We start from the raw sequence: 24,855 nt of genomic DNA, 5'->3' as shown, positions 1-24,855 counted from the left end.
GCACGTTCGCCTCACACCTCCAGGGTCGGGGGTTCGATTCCCACCGTGGTCCTGTGTGTGTGTGTGGAGTTTGCATGTTCTCCCCGTGCTGCGGGGGTTTCCTCCGGGTACTCCGGTTTCCTCCCCCAGTCCAAAGACATGCATGGTAGGCTGATTGGCGTGTCTAAAGTGTCCGTAGTGTATGAATGGGTGTGTGAGTGTGTGTGTGATTGTGCGCTGTGATGGATTGGCACCTTGTCCAGGGTGTACCCCGCCTTGTGCCCCATGCTCCCTGGGATAGACTCCAGGTTCCCCGAACCTGAAGAGGATAAGCGGTATCGAAGATGGATGGATGGATGGATGGAATCTTTTGGGCCATTCGTATGAATTTGACGCTTCTTTATCAGGCGTAATATGTCATTTACACGTAATTGAGAAAATCTCGATTCAAATATCGCTTGTTGTTGCTTCGTTATTGTCGCAGCAAAGGGTTGCGTTCACACATAGACAATAAAGTTGCGCTGACACCCGCGGCTCCTTCCAGAAATGTTACATAAACATCTAACAAAAAACTTCATTACATCAATAATTATACGTTTTTGTTGTTGTTGTTAAATAGAAACATAGTTTAATTAATCCACTTATGATTAGTCTTAGGTTATTAGACTTCATATAAAAACCATAATGAACTTTCTTTTACTCTCACACTATCCGTCGTTACCCAGATGATTACGGGTTCCCTTCTGAGTCTGGTTCCTCTCAAGGTTTCTCCCTCGTATCATCTCAGGGAGTTTTCCCTCACCACCATCTCCACCGTCTCGCCCAATAGGGATAAATTCACACGCTTAAAATCTCCATCCTGTGTTTATACGTTTCTGTAAAGCTGCTCTGAGACAACGTCCACTGTTAAAAGTGCTACTCAAATAAAATTGAATTGAATTGAAGTTCTGAGGACCGCCTGCCGTACAAGACCCTGTGAATGAGCCGTTACTATAGAAACGATAACGCTGTAGAACGAGCGGATTAATCTAAACCTATCATTTGATTTATTTAACAGCTGGGACTACTGTCTGAGCCGCGCTGTTATGGAAAATGAACACGCACCTTCGGACCAATCAGATTTTTTAAACATTTTGCGGTATGAAGAATAAGAATAATAAAGACGCTTGTGCTAATAAAATATCCAATGATCCAATGTCTGATCTAAGGGACACTTTATCTCAAATTGATGGCTTTCTTTCTCAGCTTCACATCAGATCAGACACTCTTCACAAACATGACATAATTACAGACACAGACGAATGAAAGAAAGCTGAGAGAAGTGTCAGTGTAGCATCTCGAAAGTCTTTCATCAGATGACTTTTCTAACTGTCATGTGATCGGAGTATTCAGGTACATAATCTAAAAAAAAAAACAAAAAAAAACAGAATAAAATGACCTCTAACACACGGCACACGATTGAGGAAACTTTGAAACGATAGATGACCTCTCTGTAGATCTGTATACGGCACGTCAACGTTACGGTGCATGCCTGATCTGCATTCAAACACGTATTCACAAACCTGAACCGTTGACTGTTTAGCATTAAATATTTCCTTGTGCATTTTTATTCATGTGCGCACCACTTTGCTCTTACTGCAGTGTGTGAGGAAAACATTCTGGGACGACGAGCCTTCGAACTCCGCGTTTTCTTTCTGCAAACGATGGAATGGAATTATAAAGTGAAGGCTTATCTTCGCTCTATGTTTGTCTTCACGCTTTATTCTTGAAATATGCGATTGCGTAGAACAGCACTACGCTGTTGGAAGTGTTTACTTTAGATATACAGTCACAACTGAAAAGCCCTCCAGGCCGTAAAAGCTCCGTTCACTATGCCGTCTCGAGAGCCGCATCTTTTCCGTCTACGACGCTCAAAGCCAAAGGTGACCCTGAGAGTGGAATCACGGCTGTTGAACACATTTAAACACCGTTTAACTAAATAAAAACGTTTGACTCGTATAAGACCCACTCCTTTCAGTATCTCTGGCTGTCCATCTGTTCTATCACGAACACAGACTGCGACAGCAGAACCCGGAGGAGTGAGGAGGAGGAACACCATCCAACACCACACAAACACCACAACACTTCACGTCACATCCTGAAGGGCTGCAGGGGATCAGTCGGGGAGCAGTGTGTAACACGTTTCAACATAAAGTAAAACACACGCATATAATAACTACACAAAACGCGCACGTGCATCCATCCATCCATCCATCTCTCTCTCTCCACTCCTGTATCACTCTCTCCCAATGATTAGACAACTCTAAAAAGTGCCAGGCGTGCATCCTCACAGCCTGGCCCCTCCCTCCTCCTCATCGCACAGTGGTTAAAGTGTTTGGCTTCTAATCAGAAGGTCATGAGTTCAAATCCCAGCACCACCAAGCCGTCACTCTTGGGCCCTTGAGCCTTGACCGCTGTAAGACGGATGGAAACTGAACACCGCTGATATGAAATCGATAAGTGTCTCAGAGGTATGGGGTTAGAATCGTTTCATATTTCCAAATAAATACGATTACGATCCGTAAAATAAATGCAGTGAGATTCACAAAAGTGAAACAAATTCACGAATAAATTGAACGAGATCCACAAGCTGCACAAAAATGAATCGAATTCACGTCGAAATACAACGTGGATCTGCACCTATTCGTGGATCTGTGTGCAGTCGTGACGCTAGAAACGTTTCAAAAGCCACAAACGCGTGCAGCGATCCACAAATTCACAGGACGTGATGCACAAACGAACGAGTCGTGTTCGTGACATAGTTGTGTATAAAAAAAATAATAATAATTCGCAAATCTCATTTGATTTATTTATGAATTGAATTTTTTTTCGTGAAACGCCTAACATATATTTGGGAATCTCTCTACAGTTACTTGTGGATCGTAGTCTATTTATTCGGAAACATGAAACAATTCTAACCCTATACTGAGGGAAGAGCCGAGACCAAATCACCCACAGCTGGAAATCATTGATGAGTGCCGCAAAACCTCCTTGGCTGAGGAATAAAAGAAGAGGAGAGGAGAAGGAAAGAAGCCAGAAGCAGAGCACTTCCATGAACCAGGTGGTAAGTCTTGTTTCTCTCCCCGATAGCAGGGCCTTGGTGGAATAATACCAGCAAACCCAGCCATGAAATCCACTGCAGCCCCTACATCACATGTTTCCACTTTCCATAACTAATCCAGATTTATATATATATATATAAAATCTGTATTTTATATATATATATAGTGTGTGTGTGTGTGTGTATATATATATGTATAGGGGTGTACTCACAAAAGTGAGTACACCCCTAAGTGAAAATGTCCAAATTGGGCCCAAAGTGTCAATATTTTGTGTGGCCACCATTATTTTCCAGCACTGCCTTAACCCTCTTGGGCATGGAGTTCACCAGAGCTTCACAGGTTGCCACTGGAGTCCTCTTCCACTCCTCCATGACCACATCACGGAGCTGGTGGATGTTAGAGACCTTGTGCTCCCCCACCTTCCGTTTGAGGATGCCCCACAGATGCTCAATAGGGTTTAGTCCATCACCTTCACCCTCAGCTTCTTTAGCAAGGCAGTGCTCGTCTTGGAGGTGTGTTTGGGGGCGTTATCATGCTGGAATACCGCCCTGCGGCCCAGTCACTGAAGGGAGGGGATCATGCTCTGCTTCAGTATGTCACAGTACATGCTGGCATTCATGTTTCCCTCAGTGAACTGTAGCTCCCCAGTGCCGGCAGCACTCATGCAGCCCCAGACCATGACACTCCCACCACCATGCTTGACTGTAGGCAAGACACACTTGTCTTTGTACTCCTCACCTGGTTGCCACCACACACGCTTGACACCATCTGAACAGTTTCAGTTTCAACAGTTTGAACCACTCGTTTTTTTCAAGTGATCAAAATTATTAGAACATGTGACTGATAGGTGTTTCTTGCTGCCCAGGTGTGCTCTGTTAAATCGATTGTTTAAAGCATTAACAGCTCTGAATGTCTACTCTTGCACTGTGAAACCGGATTAGTTCATTTAACTCGAAAAATTTGAGGAAACTAATTTCCTCAAAAATTTTAAGTTGGTAAATTAATTTCTTTAAGCCAAATACACTTAAATATATCGAAAATGTAACTCAAACTTGTTATATTTAAATGTATTTGGCTTAAAGAAATTGATTTATCAACGTGAAGATTTTTAGGTAATCAGTTTCTTCAATTTTTTTTTTAGTTAAATGAACAATCCGGTTTTACAGTGTGGTGTGAGCACGGGGTTTCACCTGTGAAGACTGCATTGGTTGTTAAAAAGGATAAACCGACATGAAGACCAGAGAGCTGTCTATGGGAGAAAAGCAAGCCGTTTTGAAGCTGAGAAAAGATGGGGAAATCTGTCAGAGCCATCACATAAGCATTGTGCATAGCCGATACAACAATTTGAAATGAGCCAGGAATACACACGATTATGGAGCAAAGCTACATTTCCACAGTACAAATTATTTGAGTAACACAGTTCAGCGGCAAAATAAACCATTTTAAGTATTTAAACCATTTTAAGTAAGCACTGATATTAGTTACAGCTAATGTGGCTAAAAAATGTGGCACCTCAAAAAAATGTATTCAAAAAGAGCCATGACAAAGAATACAAAACTTTTGCAACGTAGACCCTTCGACTCAGAGTTTCAGAGAAGCTTTAATTAGTCTGGCGTTAAGTAAGGAATTAAACACTCTGTCATGTTGTTATCGGAAAATAACAAAGGAACAATGAGGAGGTGTGAAGGAGTTGATTGTTTTACTAAACTAGCATGTCCCAAAGTGTTTTATTCCCCTTATACCACAGAAATTTTCCAAACGATTACAGTTTGTTTATTTATTAAAGAATGTTGTACTTTTTATCCAGTTATAGTTACATCTAATGTTGCAGAACATCTGCAAAACAAGTGGCTTCCTGTTCTCACTTATGTTATAGTAGCTATAAACAGTCGTTCCGTCACCAGCCTGTATTTCTCTCTGACCATTACAGAACTGACACGTGAGACTTCTTCCGTGAATGTTAAATAACCTTCATATCAACTATCTTTTTAAAAGTGAATTAGAAAGAGTGCATTAATATAACTATGTGATTTTGAATTAAAGTCGGCACGACTGTCAGAGCTGTAACATCTTAAAGAAAATTAATGGACTCCTTCTGACCAATCAGAATTGAGAATATAACAGCACTGTGGTATAATCTGGAATAAAGTAAATAAATAAACTATGTGTTTTTTATGTTAAATTTTTTGCTACAGTTTTGACAAGACCTTCATGCTTTTTATATCGTTCCTAGGTATGTTATTAAAGGCAATAACATTGGGCATTTTATTCAGGACAACAACAGGGCTGGCATTACACACAGAACACAAAGTGCTGACACAAGCATCCTGAACACACTGTGATAGCGTGTCCGAAGACAAGAAGGTCATCAGGCTGATTAGCATAGCAGCTGATGCAGTGATTTAACACACAGTTCAGAGAGAAATCAGTTCTGACTGAAGAAGAAGAAAAAAAACGGATAAAAGACACACAAATAAGACACCTGACAACGCCACCAGAATCGTTTAGTAGTGTGTGGTATAGACTACAAACCTCTCAGAAAGAGCTGGTCCTTTACCTCCCATTAGCATGCCATGTATTTTATTATTGAACCATGTTTCCCCAGATCATAGGAGAGAACGAGCGGGAAAAATGAACAAAGTTTAAAATCAAAATTGATATACTTTACCCATTAAGAACCAGCTGTCTATAGATTAAAGCTTGTTATGGATGAAATAGTTTATTTGTCCAAATGGGGGCAACAGACTGAGTAGGTTAGTCCAGACGTCTCTATCCCCAGCCACACATCAATGCAGATCCACTTCTTGGCCGATCCCAAGACATTCCCAAATCAATTGTGAGATTGTAAGCTGTCCAGAAGGTCTCAGGTCTGCTCCAGGGTCTCCATCCAGTGGGACTGGCCTGAAGCTGCACTGGAAGCCAACCAGAGGGCATCCTGGTAAGGTACCTAAACGACCTCCACTGGCTTCTCTAAAAGACTCACGCAGATCCCCATTACCCGGCAGAGGAACTTCTTTTCTATCATCTGTACTTGCAACCTTATTCCATTCAACATTACCCACAAATCATGACCATACAGTAGATCAGTAAACCGAGAAATGTGTCTGAAAACCAAGCTCCTGCTTCACCACCACAGACCACTACCACCATCTTATGAAAAGGATACCAAGATACTTAAACTTCTCTGCCACAGCCAAGGTCTATCCCCTCATCTGAAGGGAGCATCCCACTCTTTTCCATGAGAGAACCTTAGGCTCAGAGGTGCTGATTTTCATCCCAGCAGCTTCACACTCAACAGCAAAACATTTCCAAAGGTCCACTCTGGATGGTGCTAAGAGAACAAGATCATCTGCAATTAACACGGATGCTACTTCTAGCTTTCCATACTGTATACCTCTCCAACCTTGGCTGCATCTTGATATCTTCACATTTATAGCAACAAACAATTTTGAATTGCTGCCAAGAATGAAGACACAACTCTGACTGCACTCATATAGAGATCAGATCATATAGTACAAAGTAACATCTCAGATACCCCCATACTCCTGCAGTGTCTCCCACAACAAATGTCTAGGCACACAATTATACAGTAAGCCGTCTCCATATCCACAAAACACATTTAGATTGGATTAGCATACTCCCATGACCCCTCACAAAGCTGTGCAAGAGTAAAAGAGCTGGTCAAATGTCCCACAGCTCCGGCAAAAGTTCCTCCAGAATCGTCGGTTTAACTATCAAATGGAGTCACTTCTCAAGAAGCCTGGCATACACGTTTCCCGGGAGGCTGAAGAGTGTGAATCTCCTATAATTGGAATACACACTCTGGTCCTTTATGAAAATAGTGACCACCATCCCAGTTTACCAGTCTAATGCCGCAGATCTCCATGCAACATTGATGAAATGGGCTCCAAAACACCAGAGCTTTCTGGTACTGCCTCCTGAAGGGAGGACATGTCCACTGGGTTAAGGTGTTCCTCAAAGTGGTCCTTCCATACCTTTCCATCTCACACATTACCTCAGGATCTTTCCCCATCAGTGAGGTGACATTCCACATTCCCAAAACCAGTTTCTTTGCAAAGATGTAGTCTTTCTAAGATTGTCCGTAGCATGCCTGTCACCCTACTGGCATTGCATCTGACCCCCCAGCCTTCATCTTGTAGATGGTGAAAAGACAAGATGGCTCTACATCGCCATTTCACATCACTGAGCCCGAGTGGGTTATGCGAGTGTCCCTGTCACCAAGCACACAAGCCCCAGGCCTGGCTCCAGGTATTGTTCCTAGAAACCCTAATCCAGGCAGGAAACTATTTATGTGACTGTTTGTCTGTTTGCTCTGCTAATATCTGTATACCAAAAGTAACCCAACTCCAGCAGCATTGAGAGTCACCATAGTACACAAGCCCCTCTACCTTGGCAAGGTATCACTCCATGAAAGTTTAAGAAATAAAATATTATTTGGCTTTTCCAAGCAAACAGTCATTGCTATGCTATGACCACTATCGACTGATGTGTTCCTGCTATGTTCTCCATTTAACCTAGCGGCTGACTACAATTGTTGTGAAAAAAGAAAATCAATAAACTGAGCGCATCCCAAGCTAGAAAGTTTCATCTGCATCCATTCGATCTCTCTGTACCACAAAAGGAAAAGGAACGTTTGAAATGAGTTCATCCTTGCCTATATAAACTCAAATCCGACTCGGGGTTATTTTTTTTCCAATGCGTTTGAAAGGGATTTTCATTTGATTCTCTTGTATTTCTTCAGGGTTCTGATTAAATTACATAAAGAATAACACTTTGTATCTGGAGACTATAACTTGCAGAAGGTAACAAGCAAGGAGGGTCGACTCTATTCTGTAAAAATGCTTCATCATTAGTTTTGTCAGTACAGAAGCCATAAAATCTTTACACTACAATTCATTACCCGGCAATCCCTTTGTTTGAACTTGTAGGCCATTTTTTCTCTCCTGACTCATTCTCTGTTTCATTTGGATTCATGAGACGAGCTCTGTACGACACTACATTAACTTTGCTTTAGAGTTAGCCATTAGTGAGATGTCATCACCGCAAACCAATTTGCCATTGAAAACTAGCGGCACCATGCAATAGCCAATAAAAGAGCTAATGAGTCATTTCACACCCTATTAGCCATAATGACCACGTCTCATTGTGACTTCCTTATATTCGAGGTCAGATTTTTTTTATATATATATAGAGAGAGAGAGAAAGAGAGAGAGAGGCAAAAATACACTAGAAGATCCTTCCAGTCATGGCCAAAGTATAACCTCCTGAGAAAGTTAGCATGTTACTTTAACCTCGAGTTCAGTTGCTAGCAACAAGTAAGTAAGGAAGCTAAGAGATCTTCAGTTTGGCGCAGGTTAGCAGTCACACGGCGCTCTAATGTTTGATAAAGTGACACATTGACCTTTTGGTGGAAAATATCAGGGGAGGAGCTGAAATATGTCTTTCCCTGCAAGCACACTGTCAAACCTTTTACAAACGAGATGATATCGATCAGTCAGAGTGTTTCACTGTCACTCGGGTACTAAATTAAATGTCACTGAGTTCTTCCTGCTGTGTTGGGAATGAATAAGCGTTTCAATATGAATATACATATATATATATATATATATATATATATATACACACACACACACACAAATACACACATATACACACACACTCTGTGGTGCTGAATTTCTGGAGGATTATTTGGTTTCTGTATGAATATATACTACATAAAATGAGGAAATATTCCCAGCAGTACAGTAAATCACAGGACATACATCACGTTTAAGGTCCTAGTAGTGTCGTGTAAAGTCAAACAAAACAAAACATCGTCTTCTCTGAAAGCGTGTAATTAATTGTGCGTGTCAGGTGAGCAGCTCTGCTCAGGGGTGCACATTTATCACGTCTCAGATCGAGGACCAGCTTCCTGTTCGTATAACTGTCACACAGAAGACGAGCATGACATCAAGAAAGCTGACTTTTTCAGCTTTATGAATTTGCTAAATGCACCTCTTGGAGCTTTACTCTACCTGAGTGCAGGGCTAGTCGTAATTTTTCATCTCTGGCTCAGATATTCCGAAGCATTTTTGAACAGCTGAACATTTCGCTTGGCTCCATCAGGTGGGTTAGATTAATCCTTTCAATTTTTTGGAAAAGCTTTTTAGAGGAAATAAAATCGCAGACAATCGTACTTCATATCCCGTACCCGCACCTTTTTGAGGTAATGCATTTACTAATTAGAGCGCAAAGCCCGGTTTGTAAAGTGTCGCACCGTGCTTTTAAAGTGTATACAAGAAGTTTCAAGAGCAAAAGTTTGTGCAACAGTAAAGTTCATCTTAAACTGCTGTATATAACTTTAGAAATCACTTTGTGTCCGTAATAATGTGTTCCTTTCTAAGCGTGATAACAAACCAGACATTAGGTTACACCACCCCGAAAGTATTGTAACGACAAGACCAAATATTTTGCTTTTCTATCCACTGAAGACATCTGAGTTTGAGATCAAAAAATGACTGAGACGACAGATCAGAATTTCAGCTTTTATTTCCTGCTTACATATAGATGTGTTAACTTAGAACATGGCATCTTTTGTTTGAACCACCCGTTCTTTCAAGTGATCAAAATTTGAGTTTTTGTCCGATCAACTTAGAGAAAATAGAGATGCTGGTGAGTTAACGACTGTGTATCGCTGCTACAATCTACAGTATGTGAGAACAGACCTTTAGTTGATCTGCAAACATTCTACAACATTAAATATAACTTTATATGCATGGAAATTCTGATGTTTATAAAAGATTTAATGTTAGCATTGGCAGATTGTGGTATAAGAGGAATAAAACTCCAATCAATATCATGTTTTATAGTATAGTATAGTGATATTTTTGCATTGGCAGCATTGTACCCATAGGCTTTTATAACAGATGTGATGAGTTAGTGCTCTCGTCTGAGTGTGCTGAGTCACTCAATTTTATTCAGTTGTACACAGATGCTGGGAGAAAATATGCCTCTGTGTACGACTCTACACACTCTCCTCACTGTGGGGTCATAAACTTTTAGCTTGGAGGCACATCTTATATTTAAATGATTTCCTCTCCATCTTCTGCTGTTCCATCTGAGTGACAGTCCTGCAGATTTCACTCAGTAACAGTCCCTTATTCAGAAACATTACATTTCCATAATGTCAATCCCTGATTCCTCAATCTGTCTCTCATCATCATCATCATCATCATCATCTTCTACAGCGTCAACTTTCAGAACACACAGGTCGGGCTATGAAACACAATCCACTCAGTGTTATGAGTAAGTGATGGGATAATGAGGAAGATCACCATTAAACTTCTACAGAAAGCGCGATGATCTCTCTCTCTCTCTCTCTCTCTCTCTCTCTCTCTCTCTCTCTCTCGTTCTCTCTTGCTCTCATTTCTCTGCTAATTGGTACAGTATTTTGTGGAAGTTTTAAGTCCAGAGTTAAAAAGATTCAGGGGGTCTTGCCCTCTGCTAAAGTCTTATAATCATCTGAGTTTCTGTCAAACCGTAGGAGGGGCTGTAATGCTTTTAAATCCCTCACTACACACTTTCACACTTCTGCGGGTCACATGGTCTGAATCGCAAACAACAGCGGATTAGACTCCAATTCTAAAGCTCAACTTGTTACACAACCTAGAAAACATAGTAACTGCGCAGCACCTTGGTGTCGTACCCTAGCAGGCGACAGGTTGCTGCTTGTACCACTTATCCTTCGTCTCTTGTGGGCGTGTACTGTCTAATCTTTTTATTTTTAAGTTCCAATGAGAAATGGTAGTTGTCAAAATTTATAGATTAAAGCTAAAGAGTTCAACAAAAATGCACAAATATGAACACAAATAAAACAATCAGTTAGTTTGTTGATTTGTTGAAGTTCATGCTAGCTTTCGTACTAGCAAAGCTTTAGCTACTTATTACGTGCATGCTACAAGCTGAGCTACTTCCTTCCATGCTTTATTTTTCTTCGTAATACCTCTACATACGTTTAACGGTAGGTCGTATACGACAAGATCACACGAAAGCACGGTTATAAGTTTTTCTTCCAAACAGTAAATGGGAATTAGGAACTAAAGAGAGCGCGGAACTGAAGAAACGTCAGACCACACTCGCCATTCAGCTGGTCTGAGGGATCATTCGAGCCAAACGTTTGGAATTGTTGCTTTACCGAATCATATCTAATTTGCATAGAATTGTGGAATTTAACACTTTCTCACGGTACAGCGGCGTGCCATTCTGCCAGCGGAATTATTTTATCGCTGCGAGTCTGTTATAAGATGAGGCAGGACACTGTTGGGTTTCTGTGTGTAGAGTATCGTGACTCTGTTCAGCTTCTGGTCAGCAGAGAGACTGCAGAAGGGAGGGGTGTGAGCCTTCTGCTGGACAATCAATGCACACTTCTCCACAATAACAGTGGTACAGAGATAAAACAGACAGCACAACTAAGGCCCTGTGCGTTTTCGTTTACACTACTCCGGTGTTCTCGACCCTCGGAAACGGAGACTTTCGGAAACGCCGAAGACCCCGTTTTAGTTTGAAAACTCCGGGCTCACGTTTCAGAGTAAACAGACCAAAACGAAGACTTTTGAAAACGAAGGTGTGGCCCCGCCCACATCCGCCCCCTGATCGGGTCTTCTGGATCATCGTGTATCCTTCCCTGATTCGTCAAGCCGCTACTATATGACCGTTATGCTACCTTCACCGTATACACAACAACACGGAGACTGAACCGGAAGCTTTGCTGGCTTTGTCGTCATTCTTAGCAGCCATACTGCAGCTGTTACATGCGCAAGTGACAAGCTACGATTAGAGCGATCGCCAACAAATCTCATTTCGAGCGGCGTAAGCCCTAGACGGAACGCCGGTTTGGACTAGCAACCAACTTCCTGTTTACACTTGTATGCGCATGGCCAGTGTGCATGAATGGTCATGTGACATGCATTTTTCGGTCACGTCGTGTGGATGGAGATCGTTTCTGAAACAGCGGAAACCCAGTGTGGACGAGGATCATTTTCATTTTAAAACGAAAACCCACTAGTGTAAACAGGGATAAAGCTTTTTGATAGTAAAACACTGCATACAACTGCCACAATAAAATTATAAAAATAACAGAACCTAGAAAAACTGCAAATTTCTAAACGCCTGAGCCATTAAGCACTACTGTGACATCACAAATAAATTCAATGCTGAACATGGGCACACCCAAAACAGGTGTTGGCCTCTGGTTAAAATAAAAAAAAAAAAAAAAAAAAAAAGAGTTAAATGTCATGCTGTCAGTTTGTCACTTGCTATTGTGCACCTAAAGTATACGCCCCTAAAGATGCTCGTAATGCACATAAAGCTCATTAAATTTACCCAAGTCTTCAATGCAATGTTTCTTTCAAACTTAAAGGACTCCTGACACAAAACCCAAAAGCAATTACAGGCAGCTCTGGTGGGATCTACTTTGCTTCACTGCTACATTTGCTTCATTGACACAGTGTTCCTGATATCAGCTCCACTAAACTACTGTGAGCACTCACAGACTGAGACTGAGGCACAAGACAATATTTTGTTTAGTGTAAACTCATTATTCTACCTGCGCACAGACATACAGCCCTGCCGAGCTCAGAGCTGACTGTTTGCTCACGGCTGAAGCGTGAGTAAATACTCAGCGAACCAAGACGGGTTACACGGGGAGAGAAAACACTACTGGGTTTTTTTTTTCTTTATTTGTGCTTTCTTAACTTTCTTCCCATTATAAAAGCAAACAGAGGGGGAAAAAACTTACTTTATTTATTTATTTACATTATTTTTTCTAAGTTTTAGGTTTTTAAATGTGAAACATTGCACTGATACAATGCCCAGAACACTGCACCATATCATTTGTCAATTTTATTTTAAATCTCAGTATTGTATGCGTAAGGGCAGCGGTGGCTCAACAGTTAAGGCTCTGGGTTGCTGATCAGAAGGTCGGGGGTTAGAGCCCCAGCACTGCCAAGCTGCTACCATTGGGCCCCCGAGCAAGGTCCCCAACCCTCCCTGCTCCAGGGGCACTGCATCATGGCTGACCCTGCATCCTGACCCCAAATTCCCAACAAGCTGGGATATACGAGGAAAAGAATTTCACTGTGCTGTAACGTATACGTGACAAATAAAGGCTTCTTCTTCTATTGGGTTTCACAATCTCCCTCCTGCTGAAAAAAAAGTCCCTTAGTCCTCAACTGCTCAGTTGTATCAATCAGATAAAATATAAATCACTTTGGATAAGGGCGTCTGCCACATGCCATAAATGTAAATGTTCTGATATCCACCTAGGCTGGATTTCTCATTTGCTGGAATTTTGGTGAGTGAGGAAAGACATTTTGCTTATAGGAGCTAACAGCATAGTGTATAGTGTATAGTATAGGATAATGTAGTATATTGTATAGTATATTATAATACCATGTATAGTGTACAGTATATTATAGTATAGTATAATATAGTATAGTGTATCGTATAGTGTAATGCAGTATATTGTGTAGTGTATAGTATAATACACTATGGTGTATAGTATAATGCAGTATAATATATAGTATAGTATAGTGTATAGTATAGTATAATGTAATATAGTGTATAGTATAGTATAGTATAATGTAGTATAGTATAATGTATAGTATAGTATAGTGTATAGTATAGTGTATGTTATAGTATAATGTAGTATAGTGTATAGTATAATATAGTGTATAGTGTGTAGTATAGTATAGTGTATGTTATAGTATAATGTAGTATAGTGTGTAGTATAATATAGTGCATAGTGTGTAGTATAGTATAGTGTAGTATATGTTGTATAGTGTATAGTATAATATAGTGTATATAGTACAGTATAGTGTATAATATAGCATAGTATCCATTTATATACTATAGATAGCATAGTATCCATCCATCTTCTACCGCTTACTCCTTCTTCAGGGTCAGGGGGAACCTGGAGCCAATCCCAGGCAGCATCGGGCACAAGGCGGGGTACACCCTGGACAGGGCACAATCACATACACACTCACACACCCATTCATACACTACGGACACTTTAGACACACCAGTCAGCCTACCATGCATGTCTTTGGACTGGGGGAGGAAACCGGAGTACCGGAGGAAACCCCCGCAGCACGGGGAGAACATGCAAATGCACATACATGGCCTCAGCGGGAATCGAACCCAGCAGGTGTGAGGCGAACGTGCTAACCACTAAGCCACCGTGCGCCCCTACAGCATAGTATGATAGAGTATACTATAGTGTATAGTATAATATAGTGTATAGTATAGTATAGTGTATAGTTTAATATAGTGTATAGTATAGTATAATGTAGTATAGTGTATAGTATAGTGTATAATATAGTATAGTATAGCATAGTATGATAGAGTATATTATAGTATAGTGTATAGTATAATATAGTGTATAGTTTAATATAGTGTATAGTATAGTATAATGTAGTATAGTGTATAGTATAGTGTATAATATAGTATAGTATAGCATAGTATGATAGAGTATATTATAGTATAGTGTATAGTATAATATAGTGTATAGTTTAATATAGTGTATAGTATAGTATAATGTAGTATAGTGTATAGTATAGTGTATAATATAGTATAGTATAGCATAGTATGATAGAGTATATTATAGTATAGTGTATAGTATAATATAGTGTATAGTTTAATATAGTGTATAGTATAGTATAATGTAGTATAGTGTATAGTATAGTGTATAATATAGTATAGTATAGCATAGTATGATAGAGTATATTATAGTATAGTGTATAGTATAATATAGTGTATAGTATAGTGTATAGTTTAATATAGTGTATAGTATAGTATAATGTAGTATAGTGTATAGTATAGTGTATAATATAGTATAGTATAGCATAGTATGATAGAGTATATTATAGTATAGTGTATAGTATAATATAGTGTATAGTTTAATATAGTGTATAGTATAGTATAATGTAGTATAGTGTATAGTATAGTGTATAATATAGTATAGTATAGCATAGTATGATAGAGTATATTATAGTATAGTGTATAGTATAATATAGTGTATAGTTTAATATAGTGTATAGTATAGTATAATGTAGTATAGTGTATAGTATAGTGTATAATATAGTATAGTATAGCATAGTATGATAGAGTATATTATAGTATAGTGTATAGTATAATATAGTGTATAGTATAGTATAATGTAGTATAGTGTATAGTATAGTATGATAGAGTAGAGTATATTATAGTATAGTACGGTTTCTCTGTAACATGGCAAGCTGTGTTTTATTTCAAGATGAGACATTGATAGCTGCGGAATACCAATATAATATAATATCATATTTAATCTGCTTCAGTGTGGAGTTTTTCACAAATCACTTGAATAGCTGACCTGCTGACCGTGATATCTTCAGAAATATGAAATATAATTATTCTAGATAATGAACACAGCAGTGGGTGTACACTGTGCTGAGGTGTATGATTAAACCATTACACATGCAGTCCACTTGTGCTTGATCACACAAAACCTACAGAACCTGCTCTATTCTCCACGGGTTCCAGGATTGTCCAGGGTTTGTCCTGATCGGCATGTTGAGCAAAAGGTTATGAACTTTTGATTATCATCTTTTTAAGAAGACAGTGTACTGTGTTGCGCTCTAGCACATGCAAATATTAATCTGATTGCTCGGCTCTAACGGCAGGCCTCGTTATTTCCAACCCAGATTCATTATTTTCTTTCTCCTGCTCTTGCTTTCTGTGCAAAGTGAAAAATGAGTGCATGAAGTCCAGCATTTGTTCTTTTCTTTTCTGTTTTTCAGTCTGCAGGAGCTGATGCAGGAGAGAGCTGGAGCGAGAGAGAGAGAGAGAGAGTGAGAGAGAGAGAGAGAAAGAGAGAGAAAGAGAGAGAGAATGGAAACACAGTCGCAAACACACAGCAGACGCAGCACAGATACGAGCAGCGAGGTCGTGTGAAGGTTCATATAGCTGTGTGTCTGCCTCACATTACACTCAACAGCATAACAAATCAGTTTTGATTTAGCTGATAACAGACCTAGAGGTGGAAAGAGCATCATGGAAACCCACCAAACAACCCCCCGCACACACACACACACACACACACACACACACACACACACACACTATTCACACTGTAATGCTTTGCGAATCAAATTTGACACGTGTCTTTACCCGGTCTTTTAAAAATGCTGCCTGCATGTGCTAGATGTGCATTCAATTTTCATTTTAACTGAATTGATTTTAAGAGAAATATTCACGGTAGGACTGAAATCAGCGCTATGAGCATTTTCACTCAATAAGGCTAGATGTAATAAGCTTTCATCTGTAGAATAAAGCTACTAAAATAATTTGATACTGCAGGGTTTAATAAAAAAAAACTACTCGCTGTTGTGTTTTGTAATATTTCGTGTCAAAAAAGATGACAGAGAAATGAAGTGGTTAAAGTGCTGCGCAAGAAGGAAAATGGTCGAAATGTGGAGAAAATAAGAACGAGTGAAAACAACTGCAAATGGGAGAAAATAACAAACCCCAGAAGCCTGACATGGCGACCATGATACAAAAATTTAGCAGTTGTCATTATGAAAAACAAGCGGTTTTAATCACGTGTCAGGTTTTTACTGTATAAGGCTCCCATCCGTAAACACCCAGCACTGTCTCGCCACCGTCTCTGAATATCGCTTCAGTTACTACAGCGTGGTTTTACAGCAGAAAAAAACACCTCAGAGCATATTGACGACGCTGTTTCTAGGACAGATACGAAGCCATCGAAAAGCTCTGTGTAACGCTGCTTAGTGAAAGGTGACAGACGCTGCGTTTACACACACCTGTGCACCTCTTTCAAGGTGCTGGAAACAAGTAAAAAGTCCAACATACTAAATAGTGTAGTTCCTGTAGTTATTGCACAGTAAAGCACTGCGTTATAGCAAACGATTATGTCCATCTCCACCCTACAGAACACTCCTATTTACCACATATTCCAATGGTAAGAGTGTATTATCGACTCATAGAAATTCCGGATTCTGATTGGCCAGAAGGTGTTGATTCATTTTCTAGAACAGCGGCTCTGACAGTAGCAGTGGCGCAGCTGCGAATCACAGGTTTATATTAATGCGCTCGTTCTAATACGTTATCGTTTCTATAGTAACAGCTCATTCGTGGGGACTTGTAGGGCGGGCGCTCCGCGTAAACAGAAAACAAAAAATGTGTGTAGCTGATGAGATTTTTCACTGAGGTAACATTCGTGGAAGGAGCCTCCAGTGTCAGCGCTTTGTAACAGTAACAGTAACAATACATATTCCGATGCAGGAAAGTCTTCGGTACGGGGTAGTTCATGCTTTGGGAACGACTGCTTTACAGCTGCTATAACGTAAGTGATAACGGGTGAGAACTTGTCTTGCAGATGTTTCGCAACATTAACTGTAGCTATAAACAGTATTTTGTGTCGCGCTTTCATGACAGGCTGTGTCGTAGAAGCGGGATAAAACATTTCAGGACGTGCAGTTATTGGAAAATAATCACCTCCGGGGTGGTAATAGTAACTCTTCACAGCTTCATCACACCAGCCCGTTTCTAGCTGTGCCCTTGTGGGTTTCCTCTGGGTTCTCCGGTTTCCTCCTTCCTCCCACAAGCATGGAAGGTGGAGAGGTCTTACTAAATTGCCCCTAGGTGTGAATCAGTTTGTGAAAGTGTGTGTGTGTGTGTGTGTGTGTGTGTGCATGGTGCCCTGTGATAGATTGATTACAGGTGACTCCGTATATCTATCTTACACCCCAAATGAGCTGATCGCATGTGGTTAAAGATCTAGATAATGAATAGGAGACATTTAAAACGTATTAATTAGGTAGACGGTAGGGCATACGTCCAGACACACACACACACACACACACACACACAGTTCAAAGATCAATTATCATCTACATGCACTCGAGTGTGTGGAATCGATTGATAAATGTCGATTACAGTGGACTGGAGGAATAATAATGATGGAGGACGTGATCGATAGCTGGCACACTTCAGTGTGTACACTTCTTTCCTGTTGGCTAACGCAGGTTCTGTAATTAATGGATTCGTATACGGTACATTCCACAGAGATATCTACGCTTCTTATTGTAATAGTGAGCTATATACGGTTGAGGTCATAAGTTTACATACGGCTTGCAAGAATCTGCAAAAGGTTAACAATTCGAAATAAATAAGAGGGACCATAAAAAATTGCACTGTGTGTTTTTTTTATTTAGTCCTGCCCTGAATAAACTATTTCACATAACAGATGTTTACGTATTAGTCCATAATAACTGAACCTACACAAACAAACCAGTTCAAAAGTTTACACACGCTCGATTATTAATACTGTGTGTCGTTACCTGGATGATCAGCGACTGTGTTTATGTTTTGTCACGAGCTCCTTGTTTGTCCTGAGCAGTTAAACCGCCCACTGTTCTTCAGAAAAATCCTGCACATCATTTGCTTTTCCAGCATCTTCTGCATATTTTACTTCTTTTCAGCGACTCTATGATGTTCAGATCCATCTTTTCACTCTAAGGACGACCGAGGGACTCGTACACGACTATTACACAAGGTGCAAACGTTCACCGATGCTCAAGAAGGCGAGACGATACATTAAGAACCGGGGAGGGAGGGGGGGGGAGGGGGGTAAACTTGTGAACAGGATTCGTCTTATTTATTTATTTTTAATTATTAACATTTTGCGGATTCTGCAAGACGTATGTAAACTTATGACCTGAACTGTACTAATAAATATGTACTGAGTGGAGATCGACGCTTGAGGCCTTTTATATATAAACGCATGATTATCCTACTTTATACACACGCCGACATCTGTCTTGTCTTGTCCTCGTGAGGAGCTTCCACTGACGTAAATATCAATGCAGCTAATTAATGCTGCGCTACGCCTCAATTCCTGTAACCGAAAACCCGGAGAGACAAAATGAGGATCTGTGAAACGTCAGTTAAAACTGTCAGACATTCCTATCTTGTCCCATTAAAACATACCCAGCCTCCCCAACACACACACACACACACACACACCGCTCACGCTCTGCATCTCCACAGCGCATTACTGTCACCGAAGAGAAACAAAAGCTCCAGGCATTAATGTTCCTCTTCCTGTTTTTACACACTCAATGAAATCCGCGGTAATCATGATGCAACCTGCTGTCAGGGACGTTGTACACTTGCCGAAGGAGCGTGAAATGACGCACCACAACATCATTAGAGCACAAATACTCTCCTCATTTTAAAAACACCGAAGCTCCTGGGAGTCTGCATGTGAGAGATGGTGTGCACAGACTTTCGGTAAATGTTCACAGCCTTGTCAGGAAAGTTCTACAGTACTCCAGCATCTCTGCTCCGTTGAGTCTCAGAACCAGATTCTGGTTATGCTTAGTTTTCAGATCTCAGCTCAAAAAAAATATACCCGACCCATCAAAACCGTCCATCCGACACAAAACCTGCCTCTATCGGAGCGTGATCGGACGTGGACCGGAAGCGTGACGACTGACAGAAGGAAGAACGTTTTTAAACACACAACAGATATAATGCTCAGAGCATAATCCGCACATATGGAGAGTCTAGTGCACATAATACACAGACTAGCTGAGTAATAGATTTAGTAACCGTTGCTGTGGTGGAAATAAACAGCAAGATAGACAGTAAGGAAAGGGGGGGGGGTTGCCACATGATGGGGAGGCTTGGGGGGGGGGTTCTTTAGTTACAAAAGGTTGAGAACCTCTGCTTTAATGGACCACTGTCACTTCTGTATGAAGCGTGAGTGTGCCCGTGCACATTCTGAGCCGCGGGTTGCGTATCACTATCCGATCCCGTTTAGTCAGATTAGAGTCGGATCAGCCACTGCCGGCTCATGACGGCTGAAAGACGCAGATACGGACTCACTTTCAGATGCTACTGAAGCTGGAGTTGAACATGGCTGCAAAATCTCCCAAATCCTGCTGCAGACTTCACATCCGCTCATTACGGCATAAGGAGGGCTCTGATGACGGACACGGGCTGCAATAAAATGAACAGTCTACAAACAGCAGCATTCTGAATCAGTTATTGCTTTTGCTAAAGGAAAAGCTGAGTAGTCGAATGATACTTTTATGGATTATCGGACAAGCAGTAAAAATGAATATTCGTAGAACTCCTACGGCTAGCATGAAAGAAACGAGCTTCAGGTCACCAGTATGAGCAGCTTGAAAGGAATGCGGATCATGACAGTATACAGGAGTAGAAGAGGAAAGACAAACAGGACTGAGCGTGTTCACAGGAGACTCGGTATGTGCAGAAGTTAAACATCCGCATGAACATATCAACAGAGACCTCTAGTGGTCCGAGTGCGTCAGCTTCTAAAATAAAATCTGTTTAAATCTGACGGACCCCTGAGTTTGTAGTGGGTTTTTCATAATTAGGTGCTCGAAGCAGGAAGGAGATTAAATCAGTACAGAAATACAGACATTCAGAAAGCACTTCTGGTTTAGGCCACGCCCACTTCTGGTTTAAGATCAAATACAAAACTACACCACACACACAGAGCTCTCACACACACAGCTCGCACACACACAGCTCGCACACACAGCTCGCACACACAGCTCGCACACACAGCTCGCACACACACAGCTCGCACACACACAGCTCACACACACAGCTCGCACACACCTCGCGCACACACACACACACCTCGCACACAGCGCTCTCACACACACACAGCTCTCTCACACACACAGCTCACACACACACAGCTCGCACACACACAGCTCGCACACACACAGCTCGCACACACACACACACACCTCGCACACAGCTCTCTCACACACACACAGCTCGCACACACACAGCTCGCACACACACAGCTCGCACACACACAGCTCACACACACAGCTCGCACACACAGCTCACACACACAGCTCACACACACAGCTCACACACACAGCTCGCACACACACAGCTCGCACACACACAGCTCACACACACAGCTCGCACACACACAGCTCGCACACACCTCGCGCACACACACACACCTCGCACACAGCGCTCTCACACACACACAGCTCTCTCACACACACAGCTCACACACACACAGCTCGCACACACACAGCTCGCACACACAGCTCGCACACACACAGCTCGCACACACACAGCTCGCACACACACACACACACCTCGCACACAGCTCTCTCACACACACACAGCTCACACACACACCTCACACACACAGCTCGCACACACACAGCTCACACACACACAGCTCACACACACACAGCTCACACACACACAGCTCGCACACACACAGCTCGCACACACCTCACGCACACACCTCACGCACACACCTCACGCACACACACACACACCTCACACACACCTCGCATACAGCTCTCTCACACACACAGCTCACACACACACACAGCTCACACACACAGCTCACACATACAGCTCGCACACACACAGCTCGCACACACACAGCTCGCACACACCTCGCGCACACACACACACACCTCGCACACAGCTCTCTCACACACACACAGCTCACACACACAGCTCACACACACAGCTCACACACACAGCTCACACACACAGCTCACACACACACAGCTCACACACACACAGCTCGCACACACAGCTCACACATACACAGCTTGCACACACACAGCTCACACACACACAGCTCACACATACACAGCTCGCACACACAGCTCGCACACACCTCGCGCACACACACACACCTCGCACACAGCTCTCTCACACACACACAGCTCTCTCACACACACAGCTCACACACACAGCTCACACACTACACACAGCTTACACACACACACACACACACACACACAGCAAATATAGACAGGAACAGGAAGTGCATCTTCTACATAAATATAGGGAATAGTGTAGAGACTAGGATATCAGAGACTGGATTCCAACAACCAAACACAGGTCTTTACATGAGTGTAGTTTGACATTTGAGCCCAGAGGAGGGGTGGGATGGTGAGGGAGTGCGGCTAACAGGGCTAACCGTATAGCATTACCAATTTACTCTCCAGAGACCGCACATCATAATAACAGAAGACAACATGATGAGGCAGTTCTGTCGTGTGACTTTACAACAACCTCGACAGTCTCCACAAATTATCTACAAACCTCACGGTACGCGGAGCAGTAGTTACAGATACGGTACGTGGAGCGGTAGTTACAGATACGGTACGTGGAGCAGTAGTTACAGATACGGTACGCGGAGCGGCAGTTACAGATACGGTACGCGGAGCAGTAGTTACAGATACGGTACGTGGAGCGGTAGTTACAGATACGGTACGCGGAGCGGTAGTTACAGATACGGTACGCGGAGCGGTAGTTACAGATACGGTACGTGGAGCGGTAGTTACAGATACGGTACGTGGAGCGGTAGTTACAGATACGGTACGCGGAGCGTTAGTTACAGATACGGTACGCGGAGCGGTAGTTACAGATACGGTACGCGGAGCGGCAGTTACAGATACGGTACGCGGAGCGGCAGTTACAGATACGGTACTTGGAGCGGTAGTTACAGATACGGTACTTGGAGCGTTAGTTACAGATACGGTACGCGGAGCGGCAGTTACAGATACGGTACGCGGAGCGGCAGTTACAGATACGGTACGCGGAGCGGCAGTTACAGATACGGTACGCGGAGCGTTAGTTACAGATACGGTACGCGGAGCGTTAGTTACAGATACGGTACGCGGAGCGGTAGTTACAGATACGGTACGCGGAGCGGTAGTTACAGATACGGTACGCGGAGCGGTAGTTACAGATACGGTACGTGGAGCGGTAGTTACAGATACGGTACGTGGAGCGGTAGTTACAGATACGGTACGCGGAGCGTTAGTTACAGATACGGTACGCGGAGCGGTAGTTACAGATACGGTACGCGGAGCGGCAGTTACAGATACGGTACGCGGAGCGGCAGTTACAGATACGGTACTTGGAGCGGTAGTTACAGATACGGTACTTGGAGCGGTAGTTACAGATACGGTACGCGGAGCGGTAGTTACAGATACGGTACGTGGAGCGGTAGTTACAGATACGGTACGTGGAGCGGTAGTTACAGATACGGTACGTGGAGCGGTAGTTACAGATACGGTACGTGGAGCAGTAGTTACAGGTGCAGTCCGTGGAGCAGTAGTTATACAACTCCTGGTAAAAAATTATGGAATCACCACACTTCGAGGATATTCAGGATGTACTTGACCGAAAACTGAAACCGAGTTAAAAAAAAAGTTTCTTTTGTAAAATTGTATTAATATCAGACTTTTTAATTCATTTAAATTAATTTAATGAACTGAAAAACTACAAACCAATAAAATGATTTATTGAAATTAACACCAAAACAAAAACAGCATTAAATATATTATTCTTCATTCAGTTCTGTAACAATCAAATTTAACAGATTTTTTTTTTTTATCATCCGGTTATCCAAATATATAATAAACTGTCACGATATGCAAAACAGCAGTGAAGTAATGCACTAGACCTCTGTTCTGTTTATGTAAACGTATTTCCACATGAATTAAAGATTATTGTGCAAAAGCGCAGCAATAGAACTAAACCCGACCTCAAACTGTAAACAACAGACGTAGCCTCAAGTCAAGAACAAAGTTTTAACGTAGCAAATTGGACTGCATACTATTTAAGCAAATGCGGCAGGTTTCTCTCTGAGAACAAAAGCTGCTCGGTTTTCTGGCAGGAGAGACGGTTCCTCTTCTCATCAACAGCTTGAGATGCTGTACTGAATACTCATCTCTTCATCAGTTGCTTAATAACCTCCAATAAAGTCGTTAGATTCGCTCGAGGTCAGTTTTATGAAGCCAGGATGTTCAGCTATTAAACAAAAATACTTCTGTGTCATATCTGTGATTTGTTTATTTGCTCAGAAGTACAAAAAGCCAGGTGAACATCCTCTAAGTGTGGTGAGTCCAGGGGTTGTTCATGCAGTATTTGGAGCACAGGCACTTTGTAACACAGATATTCAGCTTCCACAAGAACACAGCATTACGAATCAGCATCCATCGGTGTGCACAGTGCATACACACTCCATAATACACTCACCTTCCCTCCTGTGGAGCTTCTCCTCCTGTATGGGTTTGCTACTCCAGCTGTTTGGTTCATATTCACATCTGGTTCAGACCTGCAACCACACACACACACACACACCAGAACATCAGAGCACTGAATCTACATCACATCATATACACTGTAAGAAGTAAATCAGCATCTTAACCTTTATAGCTTTTCTTTATAAAGCCAGTCAGATAAGAAGCAGAAGGAAATCCTCACCTGCTCCTGAATCCGCTCTTCTCTCTAAAACTCTAACACACCTCTGTTCATGCTCAGGTTTAAAAGCACAAACACAGGGGAAAAAGCAGCTCTTTATCCAGCTGTGTGTGAGTTCATGTAAATAAAGCTTTAAATCCATAAGAAATTCTGCACTAAACATTGCACCTTTCTTTATCTTCCTATATTCCTAGTTTCACACACACTCACACACACACGGAAAGGAGTGTGAAGGAACGTGTGTGTGTGGGTGTGTGTGTGTGTGTGTGATCCTGAAGCAGCTGTGAATCAGTGAGTAAAGTGGAGATTAAACACTGGGGGAATTCTCCCCGCACTGTGGAAAGCCAAAGAGGCCACAAACGCCTCAAAAAGAAGTGTCTGGCTCAAAAACACAAAAATAACGCAGTAAGAAGGTAGAAATTTC

General features: G+C 41.9%; 1 protein-coding gene across 1 annotated transcript in view; it reads right to left on the bottom strand.

Moving 5' to 3' along the window:
• LOC128605547 (dipeptidyl aminopeptidase-like protein 6) overlaps positions 1-24,619 on the bottom strand; it is a 104,106-nt gene extending 79,487 nt beyond the window's left edge. The window contains exons 1-2 of the mRNA XM_053621141.1: positions 24,435-24,619; positions 24,207-24,285 (exon numbers count right to left, since the gene is read on the bottom strand). Coding sequence (XP_053477116.1) covers positions 24,207-24,266 — 60 coding nt within the window. The 5' untranslated portion in view covers positions 24,267-24,285; positions 24,435-24,619. The remainder of the gene's footprint in view (positions 1-24,206; positions 24,286-24,434) is intronic.
• Positions 24,620-24,855: the final 236 nt, after the last annotated feature.

The sequence above is a fragment of the Ictalurus furcatus genome, chromosome 1 (assembly GCF_023375685.1).
Source record: "Ictalurus furcatus strain D&B chromosome 1, Billie_1.0, whole genome shotgun sequence".
NCBI classification, from domain to species: domain Eukaryota; kingdom Metazoa; phylum Chordata; class Actinopteri; order Siluriformes; family Ictaluridae; genus Ictalurus; species Ictalurus furcatus.
The sequence above is the reverse complement of the archived record's forward strand: the minus strand, read 5'-3'. Positions and strand labels throughout refer to the sequence as shown.